This window comes from Symsagittifera roscoffensis, chromosome 3 (assembly GCF_963678635.1).
Source record: "Symsagittifera roscoffensis chromosome 3, txSymRosc1.1, whole genome shotgun sequence".
Taxonomy (NCBI): Eukaryota; Metazoa; Xenacoelomorpha; order Acoela; family Convolutidae; genus Symsagittifera; species Symsagittifera roscoffensis.
In genome coordinates, this window is record NC_087064.1 from 79,219,931 (window position 1) to 79,241,293 (window position 21,363).

The 21,363-nt window shown below is 34.4% G+C and overlaps 1 protein-coding gene across 1 annotated transcript in view; it reads left to right on the forward strand.

Annotated features, from left to right (window-relative positions):
* The window catches only part of LOC134841850 (uncharacterized), a 135,476-nt gene that overhangs the window by 20,338 nt on the left and 93,775 nt on the right, over positions 1-21,363 (forward strand). Inside the window, exons 4-9 of the mRNA XM_063857889.1 lie at positions 161-494; positions 6,182-6,441; positions 9,445-9,703; positions 10,439-10,656; positions 10,822-10,937; positions 20,063-20,267. Of these exons, the coding sequence (XP_063713959.1) occupies positions 161-494; positions 6,182-6,441; positions 9,445-9,703; positions 10,439-10,656; positions 10,822-10,937; positions 20,063-20,267 (1,392 nt within the window). The remainder of the gene's footprint in view (positions 1-160; positions 495-6,181; positions 6,442-9,444; positions 9,704-10,438; positions 10,657-10,821; positions 10,938-20,062; positions 20,268-21,363) is intronic.

Here is a 21,363-nt window from a genome sequence, read left to right on the forward strand (position 1 = left end):
GGCAATCGTCACTGCAAATTAAGGGTCGTATTGAAACTGAAAAGTTTGGTTATAAATTGTTTAAGTTTTCTGCAGCACTACAATTGGAGTACCAATTGATTTTCATTGAACTTTTATTTATAAATCAGCATACGAACCGATGTCTTCTTTATTACAACAGGTTTCTTCTCGATCATGTTGATCACAATTTCCTCAGGAGCACTTTCGACCTCACCCTCCTTGTCCCCCACTGGGGTGATGTCCATGAGGTGGCGGGGGACGAGCGAGGAGGTCGTGGCCTTGGGTGGGGACAGGGTGCAGTTGTCCTGTGTCCACGGCAGTACTGGCGCGGGTGGGGATCACTCAGCGGTGGTTTCTGAGGGGGCAGCAGAATACAAAGAAGCACCAGCGATGGTGTCTTATGGGTGGGAGGGTCCATGGGGTCCAATTTTACCACCAGACAGATACGAGGAAGACATAGAGACCTCAAAGGGGGGACTTCATCACCAACCACGGTGAGTACAAAAAACTTTTAATGTAACTTACTAAATACTGGAGCCATGTGGAAGTGGGCTACTAATTCTCTACTTCCAGTCGAAAGGTCGGATGTTCGAGGCCCATTATGATAAGCCCATTAAGGTAAGATTACAATACCCACCTCAGAAAAGTAACCAGACAAATTGCAAATAACTTTATTCTACGAACACAACAGCCGGTTCTCTGTAAAAAACCAAGCGACTCCTAATTGGCCATTTTCTTCTTGTATAAATCGTACTAAATTGTCGTGATTTAGTGCCCGTGTTACCACTGTTCTTGAAAGTTATAACAAAAACCCATCTGAAGTCTGTGCTGGTTTTGTTTCACATATTCGACTACGCATTCTTAACTATGAATGATCCACCTATCATTTTTGGTGATCTTAGCCTATCATGTTAATCCGAAAGAAAAACTCAGTTCTCAGCGATGTCAAAGTTTGATTATTATTCGTAATATCTTTCGCCTAGACTTAATCAACGCTTATTGTCCAGAATTTAGGAGCCCATTTAGTTCGCACGACTCAATTATGGAATATAGTGCATGAAGTGGCTTCGTGTCATCAACTTGATAGAAAGTACCTTAATTGAGAGGGAAATTAAGCACTTATGCTACAAAGGAGGCGTGAGTTGACTCCGATTGCAGTCTAATTCAAATAGTTTATTAGAGGGGGGGGGGTCATAAGATTATTTAGAGGTAAATGTGAGAATAAAAGGGTTTGAGTGGAGATGATAATCAGAAGAGAGAGATGAAGAATTGGAGTGGAGATGATAATCAGAAGACAAAGGAAAGACGTTAGAAACCTAAGGGGAGACAGCTTTGGGGTTATCTGATTACTCTAACTTTAGCAAGAAGTTGCAAGTGACTTTGAAGATGTTTTGCAAGAAAATGCGTTATTCTTGCTTTTATCTTGCAAGATTAAAATTTATCTTGCAAGATTTTTTCAAGATATGCATTCAGTTTGCAAGAAGAATGCACAGTTTTGCTTTTTTGAAAAAAATTTTTTCATTCAATTTTGCTTTTTTTGATAAGTTCAGTAAATTGTCTCTCAGTCTCTTCAGTGAATATGGTTATAGTTCTTCTACCAAGCAAAATTCCATACCATATATAGCTAAAATATATTTGTCTACAGACAAAGGGATACATATATAAGAATTAAATTCAAAAGTCAATTTTTATTTATTTCATCACTGTTTTTTCTGTGGTTTTACGTGGTTCTACAGCCTAGAATCGGATCTAGATATTCACTGCCAAGAACCAGATTAAAAATGAATATTGGAGAAAAATTGAAAGATACAAATTCAGCTAATTTGTACAAAAATCAAAAATTATTTCACTAGTATTATTGATGAAATATACTCAAGAACAGCTTATTATACCGAAGAACAGCCTATTTTTGCACAGCTTAATTTGTCTATTATGGTCTCTTCCAATATTCATTCATAATCCGATTCTAGGCAGAGAAATTTTAAATCCGATTCTATGCAATGAAATCTTGCAAGAATTGGATCTCTCTAACTTTTGTACTCAAACAAACATTTTTGTACTCAAACAAACATTTTTGTACTCAAACAAACATTTTTGTACTCAAACAAACATTTTTCAAAAAAAAAAATTTCGCATGAAAATTTAATTTTTTGTGTGCATAGCATAGCGTAGTCCTGAATACACTAATATTGGATTATTTTTCCTTTTCGCCTAATAACTTTTCTCAAAAAGGCAAAAACTCCTATTTTTTTTTGTATGGCATGTTTTTGCATGCCTTGATCAATGTCTGATAAATTGAAATTTCAAATTTTGAAAAAAAAACATTGTTGAAATTTTTGCCAAAATTTAAAAGTTTGATAATTTCGTTATATTTTTCATGAAAGAAGGAAAGACAGGCTTAAGACATTTCAGGCCATTTCCAATGCATTTTTAATGAAAAATGGTTGAACCTGTTCTGACTCTAAGTTTGAGTAATCAAGGTTTTTTGTCACTTGTGTTCGGTTTGAGAAACTAAATATTAAAATATTTTTGGTTTATGGAAAAATGCTAGTCATACACTTTCCATATACGAAAAATCATTAATCATAGACTTTTCGTGCAACTTTCTGTACTTATGGAATTGCCTGAAAAGTGTATGACCAGCATTTTTTCGTATATAGAAATTGTAAGACTAGCATTTTTGGTCAACCCGGGTTTTTGCTCAATTTGAGAGAATTTAAGATAACAAGACGTACATTTCTGACTGCACCTTAAATGACGCAAATAGTTTTTGTTCACTTTTTTAGTTAAAATTTTGTAATGCTAATATCAAATGCCAACCCTTTACGTTTGAGTTGTGCCTTACAATTGTAATTGGTCTCAATTCAAATTGGATTAATTATAAGTGCGGATAATTTGCCACGCATGAAAAATTCGCGTATTGAAAGTCTGATACAAACAGCGTTGCCATCTGCATTCTAGCGCAAGTCTAGTGCCATCTGAGTGTATAGTGCAAGCATACTTGCCTGGCAACTCAGAGAGTTTGTATCGATACCCATGCGCTGTCAAATTTTTTGAATTTGGTTTTAATGAAAAACCACCCCAGACATATATTTCTCACTTTCTTCGAAAGTGGGAATGAAAACTATTGCAGACAAAAATGCTTAGGTTTTTACAGTTCCATTAAAAGTTTTATGTAGTTTTTCATTGCGTATTTTTTGGACGCGAGGGTAAAATTCGGACCTGAAGAAAACTATCGGGCAAATTTGTATACGAGTTAAATTAAAATCACTTTCGTAAGAACAAAAAAATTTGCATTAAGAATGCTGGTTAACAATGTTAAAATCGCATTTCCAAACAATAAAATGGCTGTTTATGTCTCGAAATAGCCATTGCGAGTCGTCAAAAATTTCCAACATTTCTTCCATTCAATTTTTAGACATTTTTTGTTTTTTAAAATGCTCGGCCCAATAAAAAAGTCAATTTTCAAACGTCAGATTTTGTGATGTTTTACAGCAAATCAGCCACTGGCATAAAATAAATTAAGACTGAAAGTAATAACAGCAAATTAGTTCGAACTAAATTTCAAACAAGTTTCTTCGTCATCATTTTTTGTCTAGTGTGACACAACTATCTACTGGTCTACTGTTTGGGTAGCTTTTATCACACTCGTTATTGCCTTATTGGAGGTAAAAATTACGGAACTCAGGCATGATGCTAAAATTTTTAAGCTGTAAAATTATATGTACAAATGTTGTTTTGACTTTCGTAACGAAAGTAAAGGAATATTTGTGCTCGGGGTGGGTTTTTTTCTTCAGACAAAACTCGACTTTTTAACTAGACGTTTTTGACGGAACTGTCATATATCAATCAATAGGGAATTGTTGTCTTGGGCTTAAAGCTGAAAAAAATGTTTCTCATGTGATCATTTTTCGTAAAATTATGGGGGTTTAAAGATTGCCATTTTAGTCAATTTGGTACAATTAACGCGCGATATATTTCGCGCTATTAACGTGTAAGCGGAGATTTCATCCGTCTAAAAAATCGTTCCAAATTGGTTGAAGGAAGCTCATTTGCCGTTATTGGTTTGTTAATAGAAGTGAAATCTGTCACTTTGTACTTTATATGGCGGGCGGGTCACATAAAATATCATATTAAAAAAAAGGTTCGTTTGTTTTATTACATTTAATTTTTTCATTTTTCTACTGCTCCATAAACCTGAAAAGGCAGTCGGAACATTCAGAGGTTTGCCCTGATACAAGCAGTCTTGTTCATTTTCAAACTAATTTTTGAACTAATTCTTGGCTTTTTTGTATATTTTCAGCTTCAATGGCTATCAATGGATATCAATGGATAATTGAACATATCAAATTATGTTCAAAAACAAGACGTCAATCAAAGAAATTTTGTAAACGACAAGTTCTTTTTATGTATCAGAAGTTTATCAGCTTAAAATAGTGCATTATCAGAAACAACAAGAATAATGGGCTTCATTTTTTTCTACAAAATTACTAAGTTATCAAAAAATTTAATAATTTTGAACTGTGAAAAACTAAAATTTAGCCGGAAGTCCCCTTGGGTCAATTTCTCGACTGCTATCAGCACTTTGCACTTTTCGAAGCGTCTAAGGGAGGGATGTTCAAACGATTCTAAGACTTATTTTAGACGCCTTTAAGGGCATTCAAAACGTTCATAGTTCGGTCCTCTCATACCATACGAGCAGTCTTCTTTGTTTATTTGTATGGTCACTGCTGCTGTGACATATAATATTAGTAGTAACCTAGATATAACACTGCTGCAGGGGAAAAGGGGACTGGTCTACTCTCCTACCTTGACACAGTAGTCACATTTTAGGCAACATAGGAGACTGTAATAAACTGGGAGACGATGGGAGGTTGGAGTAAGCGGAGATTGTATTGAATTTCTTTTGACATACAGGTAGATTAGACAGGTATATTCCAAAGAGAAGAGGATTAGGAGAGAATAAGAGAGAGCGGAAGAAGAAAGAAAACGAGACTGGGAGAAAGGGGTGACTAGGAAGCCACATTGCGTAAATGACTAGTTAGATGCAACTTGTCAGCTTTCATGGAAGCAAAGATTCTTAAATGTTCAAATGCTTCTGCTCATATGCGATTATGTCCCCACTAAGGATAGAGATAGATAAAAAAACTTAGCAAGTATTTATCAGTTATCTAAAATTTTATCAGTATCTAAAATGGGTACCTAAAAATCTAAAAAATCAGACGTTTTAGAAATCAGTCGGTTTGACAGTTGCCTGTTTTGAAAATCGACTGCCATTTTTGGCCATTCAAAACTTAATTAAGAGGTACTTAAAGGTATTTAAAGGCTACCAAATACAGAAAGTATGTGGGGAAACCTCCCTAAACTAAGTTTGTAAGAAAACTCTTTTAGATTATTGAATTAATTGGTTTACCTTCTTTCGCATTAGAAAGAGTTAATAAGAACGCGGAGGCTCATATGTAGAACATTCCAAAACAATCAGCAATCTAAAAACTTCGATGAGAATTTATTTTTTTCTTAACAAATACAGCACCAACTAAAGATAAAACCTTTAAAAATTACGAAAAATTTGTTAAATTTTCTGATGTGAATAGAGAGCGCCTAAAAGTTTTAAAATGTACAGAAAAATTTCAACTTTTTGTATATTTAAGGATTATTCTGAATACAAATCATAAATTTCGTAGTCGTATGAAAAAGCATGCCTCAACTTTATCGTGGAAAGATGTACTTTTTAGCATGAGAATGCGTGCTCATGACAAATTGGATATTATTCATTAAATATGTTTAAAATACGTTTAAATTGCATTTTAGGTTTCTTTTTGAAGCTTTTTACTAAAAATACCTAGTTTTATTCGCGCCTTACTCCTTTCTCAAAATCAGTGTATATTGGCTGGCATGGAAATCGTCTTCAGAAACACTTTAGGGTCAGTCACCCAGTAATTGATGTGATAAAATAGTAACAAAGTGCCAAAAGAGGGCACCTAATTTTTAGGGGAACTGTACCTACCAGGCCCCCCCCCCCCATTACCCCTTCCCGACAAACTGAGAACAAAGGATCATTGACATTTTTTGTCATTTGCGGTCTCATAGTGATCGGTGCACTTCCTAGTTGTCCCAAAAAGTCCAATACTATGCTTCTGTTTATTCCATTTGACACAGATCATTTTCAAATATCTTGCAGCTTCTCAGTGGAGGTGTGTGCAACGCCATCATCCGCATCCAAGCAATGCCCCCAGTTGACCATCTTCCCCGTTGGAAGGGGGGACTCCGGCATGTACACTTGCATGGCCACATTACTACGTCACACATCAGCTCCACCACTAAATAGACGACGACAGGGAAAAGAGCAGGACTGGGGAGAGGGAAGTGAAGCAGAGAAGGGGAGGGAGGGGCCGATCATCCGCTACTACCCTGTCCACAAAGTCAACCTCCTAGTTTACGGTAAACACAAGTCACAATTCCCCCCCCCCCCCCTCCCCACCAACTACACATAAACATCAAAGCATCGCAATAGATTTCTACTATTTTAGAATATTAAGGTCATGCTCTGAACAAACTATCTTCGCAAATAAAATGAAACTTTTGAGGACCAATTCAGTTTTGATCAATTTAATTTCAATTAATTTCAATTATGATGGGAATAAAGACACTGCACTGCGTCTTGAATTAAGAAGCAGCCATTGATGCCATGGGAGACTATCAGAACTTGTTTTAAACTTTAACAAATTACACAGCAACTGACTACCCCTGTTATTACGACGTGATGCATTGAAATTGACACAAATTATCTATTTTATCCACTCTTTTTTGGGGATGCATTAAATTTTTTTCCTAAAGTAGACGTACGATTTTGAAAAAATGGGCCCATTCAACCCCATACTGAGAAAACGGGGACCAAAAATGGAGCCCCCAATTTGCAAAAAAAATGGGCTCATTTATCTCCTTTTGGTAAATATTGGCCTCATTGAGCTCATTTTTTCTAAGGTGGGATCATTCAGCACCCTCCTTGGAACAAAGAGACTAAAATGAGGACCAGTTCCGACCAGGGTTGATATTTTTCAGGTTGTGTACAACGAATGGTAACAACAATTATACAAACAAGACGTTAATTTAGCACGTTAAGGGTATCCTTACCATAAATCTACGCAGGAGACTGAAAAGCTAAAGTCATCAAGTACTGGTGCTTAAAAAGACGTACAAAAATTGGCTTAAAAGGACGACCAGTGCAATCAATGCAAACCAGTCAACAGTTTGTCGCAAATTATAGAAACTGACCTTTCATTACAAAAAACATGATGAAGTTCCAAAAATCGACACAACTGCAAAAATTCAAGCAAAACAAGGATAATCTAGGCTTCATGAGAGTAAAATGTCAATCAAGTATCGAAGTTGTCATTTACGACAGAAATTTCTCTCCGAATTAAGGCAGAAGATTTGCCGGAAAATAAAAGTGTCGATTGACACCCCTGATGAGATCAAATTTTTTGGGAAAAAATGTCTAAAGAAAGTACTGATTTGAGCAGCAAGCCATACTGCCTTGTGGTCTCTAACGACTACCCAAAATATCATAGAATGACTGAAATAAAAAAAAACATTTCTGTACAGGAGAAAACTGAAATAACCCGTAAAATGCTCTTTAAATACTTCCAATGGAGCACGTTTAGAGTATCCTCACCATAACTGTACGCAGGAGACTGGAAAGCTAAAGTCATCAAGTACTGATGCCTAAAATCAGTTTGAAAGCGAGAGAACTGGAACGAGTGGTATAAATTACTTTCGAATCTGAAAAACGGTCGGTAATAGTCTGAAAACTTTGACAAAGTCACCAACTGACAGAGCAAAATCTGTTTTTTTAACTGTTTTCCTTTTTCTTCATTTTTTGATACGTTCATTTTTCAATCAACAATTTTTACATTGGCTTCAAAGTGCAGTCGGAACATCAAGGGCTTCACCCTGATATGCGAGCAGTCAATTTGTTTCGAGGTTTGAAGATAGTGCAAAATTTTTTTGCTTGGGGTGGTTTTATTTACTCAATCAAGTTTTGGCAATCGAAGCAATAGTTTTTTGTCAAAATTTTGTACCATATTAAAGGTAGTAATTTTTGCAAGTTCTGGGTGTATGAACATTCTGGATTAATTTATGCGCACTTTGAAGATTAATATTATGATGCGAGAAGCATAATGCAAATATTTTATGCGTGGCGATTTATCAGCGCTACCAAATCAATCCAAATTGAACTTGGGCAAGCAGACTTACTTGACCAAAAATTGACCAAAAATTATTCGATACAGATTGAAGAGCACTCGTTGCATTCAGCGCTTTGCTCGATAAACTTCCGCGCAGTATCTTTTACAGTGCAACTTTGAAGAAAAAAAGATCGTAAAAATTTAGCATAATTAATATGGTGCAAACTTTTTTTGCAAGTTTCGGGTCAAGAAGTTTTGTCGAAAACAATTCATTTTTGGCTTCACTAGTCAAACAAAAACACACCAAAACTATAGGGTCAATTGCTAACAACACTTTATTAAATTGAGTTTTTCGTGGTGCCCAATAAACAGTCGCCCAGTAAAATTTAAGATAGGTATAATTTTTTCTATTTGTAAAAACAATTACTTTTATTTGTTAGATAAAAAATGTCATTTTTACCATAAAAACATATTTGAAAAAATAACTTTTAATCGTTGTGCAAAAATGTTTGAAGATTATAACTCTATGGGTATAAATTCTAAAAATTTGGGTAAAAAATTGTAGTTAAATTGTTGTTAAAATTTAAAAAAAGTTAAGTAGTAAAATCAACATTTTTTGGCTATTATATAAGAGGAAACTTGTTTATACACAATTGAGATACCATACTCTGCTTAATTTTTGTAAGGTTACATTTAAGGCTCACCTTGATATAGTTTTATTAGCAATAGACCCAGCAGTTTTGTCATAATTTTTGATTGACACCAAAAAACCAAACTATTCGTTTTTGGTGAAAAATTTTTAGTCCGAGCTTTGCAGAATAAATTGCACCGTATTGATTACGATAAACTTCTAACTTCTATTTGTGAAAAATGCCCTTTCAGTTTCCAGTCCGGATAATTTCAGTTATTCGCTCTGTCCGGATAATTTAAATTAACACTGTATTTGGTAATATTTTGCTTTAGTTTTGTGTAAATTTCAGGCATCACTCCATATTTGAACTGTAACTATCTTTCATCTCCCGCTCTGTTTTATCTATTGACTCTTAGGAATTGAATCAAAATGGACGAGTTTTTGCTAATTTTCGGCCGATTTTTTTTCCTTGCACGGACTTTCTTCAGCCAAAATTAGTCGTGTGTCGAACAGTCTAAGCATATCGAGCCTGGGTCGTGATAGTCAATTTATAAATAGAAAGCTCGACCAGGCTTTTGTTTTGAAAAATTTGATTGGGTATGTGTGTGAGAGTGTATGTTTATTTAGATCTGCCTCTGTTCTCCACCGGGAAGGAGAGGGAAGTGACCCTTCTCACTGGAACACACTCTCTAATCCCCTGCCACGCCCACATGCCAAAAACAACAACAACAACAACAGCAACAAGAACTACAAGTTCAACTATGACAGAAGAGTCAGCAGACATCAGACACAGCAGCAGTAGTAACAGTAGTAACAGTAGCAGAAGGGGTGATGGTTCAGTCCCTGTCTCCTGGTCCAAAGTGGGAGCCCTTCTAGATCCTCTCAGGTATCACAAGCCTAGACAACAGATCTCTCGGATCTACTTAACAATCTCCCCCCTTTCAATAAAGGAAGGGGGGGATTCTTTAGTAGATACAATGGGGAGGGGGGGGGGAGATTGTTAAGTAGATCCGATGTGTCATACAAATCATAATTTAACCTTCGAATAAAGAAGAAAACTTTGAAAATACTCAATAAAACGACGCATTTGGTACTGATTAGCAATTAGTGTTTTTGTTATTGAGTCAGTTTTCTTGAAGTGTTTAATTTTTTAACGGGACTTCTTGTTGATTCAATAGAATAATTTTAATCATAAATTTTTGAAAACTACTTTTCTGGAAACACAATTTTATAGCGTTTGAGAGTTTTTTTGCTGAATTCTTAAGAATCTGTTTCTTGTGGTTTCTAAATTTTATGTGGATAACGCCAGCGAAAAAACGAAAAAAAAAAAGTTTTTAAGAAATGTATTAAGTTGTACGTTTAGTTCTATCAATAGACCGATCCATTGGATCTAAGAAATAAGACATCTTTTAATCTGCGCTTAATGAGATATCTGAATACGTTTCGTGCTGGTCTAATAGTGTTCTCCCAATCGATTTAGTTTTTGTGAATTTATATGAAGAACTCTGTGACTAGATATCCTTTGGAAACAATTAATTTATTATCATTATTATGAGTATAAAACTGTTCTTATCTGATGAGTATAAAACTGTTCATTCTGGGTTTTTATTGTGTTTGATAGAGTTTGGACGACTGAGGATGGGTCTCTGTCTATCCGGAATGTGAGCAAACAGACAGCAGGCACTTACATATGCACAGCCTATCTCTACTCCGCCGTCCAAAACCCCCCACCCACACCCTACAACAGCAGCATCAACAACAACATAACAGAGAGAGGGGGAGGAAAAAGGGGGTGGGTTGTTGCCAAGAGTGAGTCAGTGGTGCATCTGGTGGTGAAGGGTAAGCAAAAATAAGAAGCAAGAGAGGGGGGACCTAATTATTATACACGAGCAGTTGAGTCTCAGACAGAAAGCGATGAGTATAATTGAAAAGGGTTGTAAGAGGTCCCTTTCTTGTGTTTTGGTTGTGATGTCATGGTCAAATTCATTATTAGGGACTGTTTAGACTCCATGGCGTTCAGAGTGGAGCCGAAGGATGAGGAGGTGGGGGTGGGTGAGGATGCTCTGTTCCACTGTGCCGCAGACAACTCATCTGTCATATTCTGGGAGCTGCACCCAAAGGTACGACATAAGTATACAATCCACTCACATCAACTTAGGCTCACCCAGCTATTACTGAACACGAAACCCCTCCCCCCATCTCGAAGCAGAGGCTATTCAGAAGCAAGAACTTGTCTCATTTCACCTAAGATGTCACCGGCAGCTTGATGCCCTTTTGGTAGTCTCTCGACAAGCACTGTATTGTAAACGTATTTGGTTACAATTTCATGGTGTTTGATTATAAGTGTCTGGCTTGAACACAAAATTATTACATTAATGGCCTGATTTTTTGATTTTTTTGGCGCTGTTTGCTTGAATTTTTCCTTATTTTCCCATAGAGTCTCAGATAATAAGTTACATAGATACATTGGTAGTTTTTATTAATAGAAATTCATACGAAACGCTTTAGACAATACTGAAAATTTTCTTTTTAAAATTCAGGCAAGTACCACACTCATTTGTACTTTAGATAGCGCGTAGCAGGATACAATGAAGAACAGTTTTTTGTAATTTGTAATTTGTATCATTTTTCGTAACCTTTAACTTTTTCATAGATGTTACAGGACACTCAGAACATCTAAGTCTTTGCCCTGATTTTTAAAATTTTTGTAATTGAAATTGATGACGATTACCAGCGCAACTCGGGAAGATTTTTCGAAACTTTTGTCTTTTAAAATTTTGGGTTGATAAAAAGTCGGAACAATGTGGCGTCCCGCGACAGAGTTTCATGGATAAAAATCGATAATAATGGAAAAAAGTTGTCAAACAAATATTGTCATTATAATCCATTAGGTAGCAAATTTAGACCACAAAATTGACTATTTTGTATTATAATCGATTATTTCCGTAAAAAAACAATCCGTTAAAATCCCATATATTAAATTATAAGTCATTTAAAATCCATTAATATTGATTACAATGGATTGTAATCTCTATATTTTTTTTGCAAAATGAAAATACTCACGGCCTACTCGAATTCTAAATCTACTCAATTTTATAACGCCCGTTTAATCCTCTTACCAGTCATTTTCTCCACTCTCGTTCACCCTTTCCCCCTGTTTATTCTTCTTAACCCTACCCCACCCCTACTTACCCCCACCCCTACCTACCTAACATTTTTTTATATTATCAGTTCATCAAAATTTTTTTGATGCTCTGAAAAAAATTGCTTGTCAAAAAATTTAGCTCACAAAACGAATGTTTGGGTAAAAAACCACAAAATTTTTGATTATCGGAACAAAAACATATCGTTTTTGATTTTGACACTGGAAAGCTCTGATCAAGCATATCCTCGCCAGTTTTTTCAATATCGACAGTTTGAAAATCATTGGCTGCTACGTATATTTTACAAATGTTATCAACTTAAATATCCTTTCACTGGTGTAGAGGACGTAATGACAGTTGTGAAAAATCGATATGGTTCTATTTTCTAGAACAGACTGATTCATAGCTAAAACGTACTTTCATTGGGGATCGAATTGCACTCCGAATAGTCGGAACATCAAATGACAATTGGAACAACATTCCGCCTTCAAAAGTTACATGAGAATCAGAGTTGAAACACTTCATAGCTTTCATAAATCTATACAAGTACCGTGTTTTATTTTTTAAAATCATTTGTGAAAAGAAGTGTTTGGTGCTTTTATCAGCAACAGAAAACTATCAATTAAATTTTATTAACAACTTTTTTTGGAAGAAGCGTTTTGATCTCACTAGGCTGCGCGAGGCAAAAATCTGAGCAAAGTTATTCACAACTCATGGAATTTGAAAAAGACACGAAATAAAAAACAGTTATGATCAAATTGGTTCAATGCATTTGCTGCTTCAATACAATTGACTTCAATTTTTGAAGAAATATGGATCATTTTGAAGTACTTTGTCAAACAAAAAAAACTTCGGCAATCAAAGTAAAATTTTTCAGAAAAAATACCCTCATGAAGATACCGACACCTTGAGCTCAAAATCAGAAAGCTAATTTCAACTGTGAAAATAAGCAGTTAAGACCGAATTGGAAGTTTTGCTCCATTCAACTAGATTAAATTTTTAAAGAGGTATGGATCATATTGAATATTTTTGTCAAACAAAAAACTTTAGGACATAAGAGTAAAAAGTTTCAAATAAATTAAATTATACTCTCATGAAGATACCGACACCACCTTGAGTTCAAAATCAAAAAGATAATTTCAATTGTAAAAATATACAGTTAAGACCGAATTGGAAATTTTGCTCCATTCGCATTTGGATTCAATTTTTGAAAAGGTATAGACCATATTGAATATTTTTGTCAAAAAAAAAAACTTTAGGCCATCAGAGTAAAATTTTTCGAAAAAATTAAATTATACTCTCATGAAGATACGGACACCTTGAGTTCAAAATCAAAAAAAAATAATTTCAACTGTGATCAAGAATTTCTGAGAGTTTGAAGACTTTAGTCATAACCTTGAACTTATTTATGCGTTTTTTTTTTGTAGTGATGAACAAACAGTTTCGTACTTATTTTTGACTCTGGTATTCTTCTCATTCCATGAATTTTTTTAATTAAAATTTTTGCTCAGGTTTTTAGTCAGGGTTTCAAGAAAAATCTTTTTTGAATAAATGATAAAAAATGGATTATCAAAAACCCGTTTCAATCTAAACGATTTTTTGATTTTTTATCAAAACATTGTTTGTTTCGGATATCAATCATTTTTGGTCGAGAAACATAATTCATTTACTTCAAACCTGTTTCTCTGGTTTCACTCATTTTTTTTGGTGATTATTCTGTGATTTAAAACCAATTTAAATCAACTTGATCTAAATCAAACAACCCTGTTTTTAGTGCCATTGTTTTTGAGAGTCGAATACAATAATACTATACCAACCAACTCAGTGTATGAATGAAGTTTTGCAGAACCCACCGAGACTTGGGGAATCCGCAATAAGTAGCTATAGTTGCTCGTTGAGGGTTGCGCGACAAAACTAACGTGCTGACAAACTAGACGTTACAAGGTGTTCGTGCGGAAATTCAGCAACTTTTCGGTTTTTCGGTACGTGCCTGCACTGGATTTCCATGAATATAAACTAATCAAAACTGATTTTTTTTGTCAGTGTCTACAAAAGTGAAAATTACTCGATTAAATCAATTATATATGGAACATTTTGCCATAATTTGAAAAAGCCTTAAAACTTTTTGCCATTCAATTGTATTAGCTTTTTTCTCACTTCTATAGATAAGACAAGGAAACTTCATTATAATCAATTTTTCCACTTTATTGAGATGCAACGTTTTAAAATTAAGTTCAACTTTTGTCTCTGCTTGTTATTTTTTTCAAATTCTTGTTATTCATTTTATATTTCTCAATTTTATTGCTTCCAACAATTTTCTTAACTTGCTTAAAAACTTTAGGGGAATTTTGGGAAACGTTTTTATAGATATATGTATGTTTGTATGTATGTATAAATCTATGTATCTATGTATGTATGTTTCTTTGTATGTATGTATGAATGTATGTATTTATGTATGTATGCATGTATTTATGTATGTATGATTGAATGTATGTATGTAAGTATGTAAGTAAGTAAGTATGTATGTATGTATGTATGTATGTATGTATGTATGTATGTATGTATCATACATACATACATACATACATACTTACTTACTTACATACTTACATACATACATTCAATCATACATACATAAATACATACATACAGACATACATACATACATACATACATACATAATGTATGTATGTATGTATGTATGTATGTATGTATGTATGTATGTATGTATGTATGTATGTATGTATGTATGTATGTATGTATGTATGTATGTATGTATGTATGTATGTATATATTTATGTATGTATGTATGTATGTATGTATGTATGTATGTATGTATGTATGCATGTATGTGTGTATGTATGTATGTATGTATGTATGTATGTATGTATGTATGTATGTGTGTATGTTTGTATGTATGTATGTAGTATGTATGTACGTATGTATGTATGTTTATATGTATGTATGTTTGTATGTATGTATGTATTTGTTTATGCAAGTATTGTAAGTATTTAAGTAATTTTGACAGGAGTCGCGAGCCAAAAATGCAAAATTTGAGTACACATCTTCCAAAATTGGCCTTTTTGACTTGTATTCTCAACAATTGACCAAAAATCATTTGGCCAAATGTAATAAATTCAAGAATTACAACGTAGGGGGCTGGTTTTGATTGAGGTTTGGTGGGTAAGGGATATAGAGGCAAATGTTGGGGGTGTAAGTTGGTAAAGAGCCAAACGTTGGGGGATGAGAAGAGGTTGGTTATGATGATGAGATCGGATGGTTGGTTCTTTTGGTAGGGAGAGGGTGTGGGTTGGCTGGAGTAAAGGACAAGGGGACAATTTTTAGGGGAAAGGTAAGTTGGCAAAGGGCAAAAATAGAGGTGGGAGTGCAATTATTTTGCAATTTGACAAAATCAATTTTGGAAATCGAGTACGCAAAACAATTATAAATTGGAAAAAATTCTTTTTAATCAATTTTAAATTGATTAAAAAGATGAGTTTTTGTTCCTTTTTGTTGTCTTGTTAAAATTTTAGACCATAAAATCCATTGTGATTGATTTATCTTTCACTTTTCTTAGATGCGGGTGGTTTCCACCTACAATAGTAGAGCATATTTATAGACTTGTATCCGGATTCAAGTGCCGGTCTAATACTTTCTCGAGGAGGGGTTGCAAAAGATTTTTTCTACTTTTGTTTAGTTGGACCGAATTAATTTTCCGAGCGCTCCCACAATCCAATAAAAACCCTATTTTGACAATTTTAGCGCCACAGACAAATCTTTGAAAAAGCAAAAGCGCCCGTTTTTGGGCTCTTTTTGGAAAATTTTAACAAAAAAACCTGAAGAACATTTTAGGGTTGGTCAGCCGAATAGAGACGTCATAAAATAATACCAAACGTGGGGACCCTTTGGTTGGTGATGGAGTCAAATCCCTGAGGGGGGGGGGGGTATCCGCCCTTCCCCCTAAATCCGTCTCTGTGTAGATTCCAGGTGCCTATACGCACCAATTGGTGCATATGGGCTCCTGGAATACGGAGACAAGTCTTTACATTGTTCTCAAATTGCAAGTGGACCGCAAATATCCAAGGATCAGTTTGGCCTCGTAAGGAATATTATTTGTATTCCGACCCTAAAAGTTTTTCTAAAAGTGATGTAAAAGGTATTGACGATCTGCGATCCTCCATTTTAAAAATTCTCTATTTGGCTATAGTTTGACCAATTAACGCGCGATTAATTTTGTATTGTTAAGGCTAGTGTAGCGAAAAAAGGGCTCAAAAAACATTCCAAATTGAATTGGGGCAAGCTATTTGGTCTTACTCACACGGTAATAGTAGCTAAATACATCACTTTGAACTTTGCCGAGCGTGTGGGAAATTATTCCAAATAAAAATTTGAAGGAAAGAAAAAATTTTCAAAGTTACATCACTTTTTAAATCAAAAAATTTTTTTAGAAGTTTTTTTAGAAATCAAACGGCAGTCGAAGAACTTGGGGCTTTTCCCTGATACAAAAAGTTTTATGTTCTCAAAAGGGGGTGGCAGGTTCTTTAGTTCGTTTTTGCTATTTTATACTATGTTTATTTGTCAATTTTATACCATGTTTTTTCGGGACTGTTGTTTGTTTAACACGGGTGTCTGTTGTTTGCTTATGTAACATATCTCCCCCTTTGCTCAGTTTGTCTTCTGCAACTGAGTCAACAAATCTGTTGCTCGTTTGTCGACCACGCCAGAGCAATAACCGCCTGTAAGCTTATTAATATACTCAGTGAAAAAAGTAGGAAAAAAGGGAGAAGCGAAATAATGTGATATGGACATACTCTACCTACATGCACCATTTGGTTTCTTTGTTAAAAGTTTGGAAATTGGAAAAAAAAAATCAAATATCACAGTTCAAATATCTGGTTTTATTTTCTCCTTTCCCCAGCTGCGAGTTTTTTTAAGTAATTTTTTGGTTCACCGTTTCCGATTTTCACAAAAACTGGCATGCATGCATGCTAAAAAGGCAGGCCGCCAATGACAAACTTATTTGGTCTTGAAATTTAACTTGCAAAACCACTCGCTACACCGACTCTGAATGACGACTTAGAAGTCTGTTCTATGATTACATCACCTGATCTCAACTGATGATTTTTCTACTCAAATTTTTTTTTGAAAATTCAACCCCCTCACAAGTGAACTCATAAGCTAGCCGATAAAACTTGCGTCCAAAATAGCTTGTCTCAATTCAATTTTCACACCACGGAGCCTGATGAACTGACCATAGCTTATGCCTTAAAAGTTATAGAAAAAAAATAAAGCAAATTGTATAAATTGACCATTTTTAACCGCCAATAAAACGGACTAATTATAGGGGGGAAAATTTACTCTAAGTTAATTTGAACTCAATCAATGACAATTTTTGAAGAATTTTTTTGAAGATATGAAATATAACGACATATTGAAGATCATAAAATGATAAAATGTTCACCTGCAAAGTTTTTTGTTAAATAAACTGGGATTTGAAATGGCCAATTTGGTATAAAAACGAGGGCCACATTTTCAAACTTTTTAATCAATCTGCAGACAGCGATGTATTCGTCTTTTTGATTTAAATTATTGTCAGATAATTTTAGACAAGTAAATTTTTCAAATACTGAGTTAGTAGCTGCAATTGTTGTCCTGAGTTTCGAAGAAAGTATTGATATGTGGGGTTAATTTTTCTTCAATTGTTCAACTGGCCGTTTCGAGGGATTTTTTTTTCTACTATATGAAAAGTATTGATACCTTGAGCTCAAAATACAAAAAAATATCCGTTGATCTTTTTCCGTATAACTATCGTCTTATGAAAATTGCTAGTTTGAGACAATTAACGATAGATTTTGTGCTGTTAGCGCCTGAGTGGCTTGTTCAGTGGTTCAGAAAAATTTCTAAAACAAATGATAGACTCAACTCAATTAGTGTTACAAAAATAAGACATGAAAATTTTAAGTCAAAAAATCATTAAATCAAAAACATAACTTTTTGAGTATTTTTTTTTCTTCAAATTTTGAATTTCTCTATGGGTAAAAAAATAAAGCGAGTGCTGAGTCAACTTAAGACATTCAATTTGACTTTTTTAGAGCGGAATAAGAACAAACATTTTCGAATAATTTTAGCATAGAAATTGAGCATGAGCAGGTGATAGCTTATTCTATATTTAGAAATGGAAACGTTGAAGAATTGCTTTGAGCGTTTTAATTTCCTCAGAAATTTAAGCAGTTTTTGGTATAAAATCTATTAAAAAAACTGATATTCTAATAACAATTGTCTGCTGAATTGCCAAACACCAACAATTTGGTCTAATCAATACGTTGTTAGACCCTTGTTAAAGTATTCAGTTCTTTAGGTAGCCTGGATGGTGGGGCGAGATTTACAGGGCAGTCGAAACATTCAGGCATTCGCCTAGAAATGAGCCATCTTGTTCACACTCATTTCGATTTTGCGTTTAAGCATTGCGTATAGAAGTTATTTCAAGCTGAAAATTTTAGTTATATTTTCCTTTTGGGCACCTTAAATTTTCCTTAATTTGAAATTTTTGATTAATTTTTTTTTCTGCGCGATTGAAGTTTTTAAGGAAAAACACGAGAGCCAAAAAAGGCAAGTTTTGGTCAATCCTTCCTTAAAGTGCCAGCAAACGGCATTTCTAATAATACTTTCATTAATTGCTATCAATAATAAAAAAAATCAACGAAGCTGTTCGCATCATGGCAAAGTCATGAATGTTCCGTTAACTTTTTAATACGTTTCGAAATGTTTTTGAAAAATAGAACATTGATTGGCACTTTTGGCAAAGTAGTCTTTTATTTGCGATATTTTCATCGCCAGTGTTTTGACGTTCGCTAATTTGTAATTTTGGGCTATTTTGCGAGTCCGGCTCAGGAATTTCTTCCAATTATCTTGATGCGAGCCACTTGTTCCTATTTTAATTTTTTTAGACGGTAATTACATCTATCTGTGTGGATGGTAATTACATCAACTTTACTCAGCCTGTGAAAGGAACTAAGAGGGAAGAATTTTTTTTGAAGAAATTTTTTTGGAAACTTTATCAATTTCTTAATTTAGTCGAAAACTGTTCCATACACTTTTAGGAGCAGCCGGAAAATTTTACGCGTTCCCCTGATATGAGCAGTCTTCTCTACATTTCAAAATTTACGGGATACATCTCAACGCATAAATAGTTCGCGTTACGCTTCCAGCATTATATAAAAAATCTTTAAAGCGAGAATAAGTTCAAAGCGTCCGAGATAATTGCTTTATTGAAAAAACTTGTTAAAAACTGATCGCGGGCGATTTATTGTTTTACAATTCAATTCATTCCGGAAAAGTCGCCACGTTTAAATGAGTTGCGTGAAAGCATCATAGATAAATTCTCGAAAGCGCGCACAATTAAGTCGAAGATTATGGCCAAATTGGAAGTTAATAAATCTTCAGAACTTTACCAAAATGGGGTCTTATGCTCTAAACGGCCCAAAATCAATGTTTGTATAACTTGAGCTGAAAGTTATGCGGTTGAACCTGATTGGCCCAATCAAACTCAAGCAACATGGTCAGGCATTTCAGTCAACGTTTCTAGCAGATAAAAACTTGAGCCGAAATTAAAGAAAATGTAAAACTTGGTCACATAAAAAAAGTAATTTTACGTCATTCGTGAAACTTTCCCCAGACAAGATTTTATCTGCTTGAAATATTAATTGACGAAACGTACGCGTTGTTGAATTAGCCAATCAGACTCAACACAAAAATTTTTAGTTCTATGTAGAAAAACTAATTTTGGGTCGTTTAGTGCATAAGACCCCCAAAATGAACAGAACGCAGGTCAAAATGATTTTAGAATTTGATTTGGGAAACAATAATTTCATCGAAGTATAAAAATTGTTGGCTGAAATTTAGTGTTTTGATTGCTGAAATTGGTTTAAAAGTCGGAGCAATAATGTGCGAGGGTCATGATTGATATCGCTTAATACTACGCTGAGTTCATCATTGAGATTATATGTGTGATGCTATGAACAAAGTGAGGATAATAAGAGTGAATCGTACACTGACGGAAAAAATCCACCAAGTATCATGTCTCAATTTGCAAGTGTGTTTAGGATGGTGAGCCAGAGATCCTGTTTCCCCTGCAGGTGGAGGACAGACAGGGACTGCACATGGGCGTCTACCCCAACAACAGCCTCTACATCAGGGGACTCCTCAGGGGGCAGAGACAGGGGGAGATCACAGATGGACTTATGCACCTCATGGGGGTGACGTGTGTGGCAGATTCACACAGGGCGCACGCCAAACTAATAGTCAAAGGTAAGAAAGAAATAAAGAAGATACAGGTAAAATAAGTTTTTCACGCCTAAATCTTTTAGTTCAGCGATTTGATCAATTCAAAAATTAGAGACAAAGTGTGTTTTTTCTTACTGATTTTAAATCCATTTGTGTTTTTTAATAAAGCACTGATAGTTTCGACGTTATTCGGATTCCAAAAAATTATCAAAAATGTCTTCTCAGTGTCGACAAAAGTTGATCTGCAACTTTCATTTTCCTCTCCATTTTTTATTGAGTAATGTACGAAGGATTTGCGTAAGTTTTTGTAATTCTATTTTAGTTTCTACGTTGACTTAGCTATAATAACTTCATTGTCCAATTTTCGAAAAAAAATTGTACTGGAGCAAAACAAAGTTTTCGTGATTTATCCTTTTATAATAAACTTTACTTGCTCGAAATTGAACTTAAACTCAAAATATCTAAATCCGTTTTTCTCGACACTGGGACAACGTGTCAAAGTTTTTAAATGTCTTTCAAATCAGAGTTGCAAAGGTTTCATTATGATTTATCAGTCCACTCAATCTAATGATTAATTGTGTTAATTGATTTGGTTGACGAAAAAAAAACAAAAAAGCCTGCTTGCTCATCTTATTTACTCAAAAAACGCCAAAATAAAAAAAAATTAAACGAGTTTTTCACGACACTGAAAAAATGTTTTGAGTTTCTCTATGTCGTTTGAAAAAGACTGAAATTTTTTTTAATGAGATATTTTAGGAGATATGAGATACGATGATTATTTAAGGTACTTGATTTTGTCATGTGATGAAAAACAAAGAAAAACGAAAACTTTTCTCCCAATTTTCAATGGTATGAAAAAAAAGTTTTTGACCTTGAAACGAAACATTTATTTTCCTATTATAATATTTGTATGTGCGACTCAATCAAAATCGCCTACATTAATTCAATTGCAAACATGCAACTTTTTGAACATGTTTTGCATTAAAATGTCAGGCAAACAATCTCCAATTTAAAACCATGATAGCCGGTAGCTATGCAAATAGCACAGGATGTTACGACGATATTCAGAAAAAAAGAAAAACCTTTTATGTTTGATTTTCTTCAATTTAGTGTCGTTTTT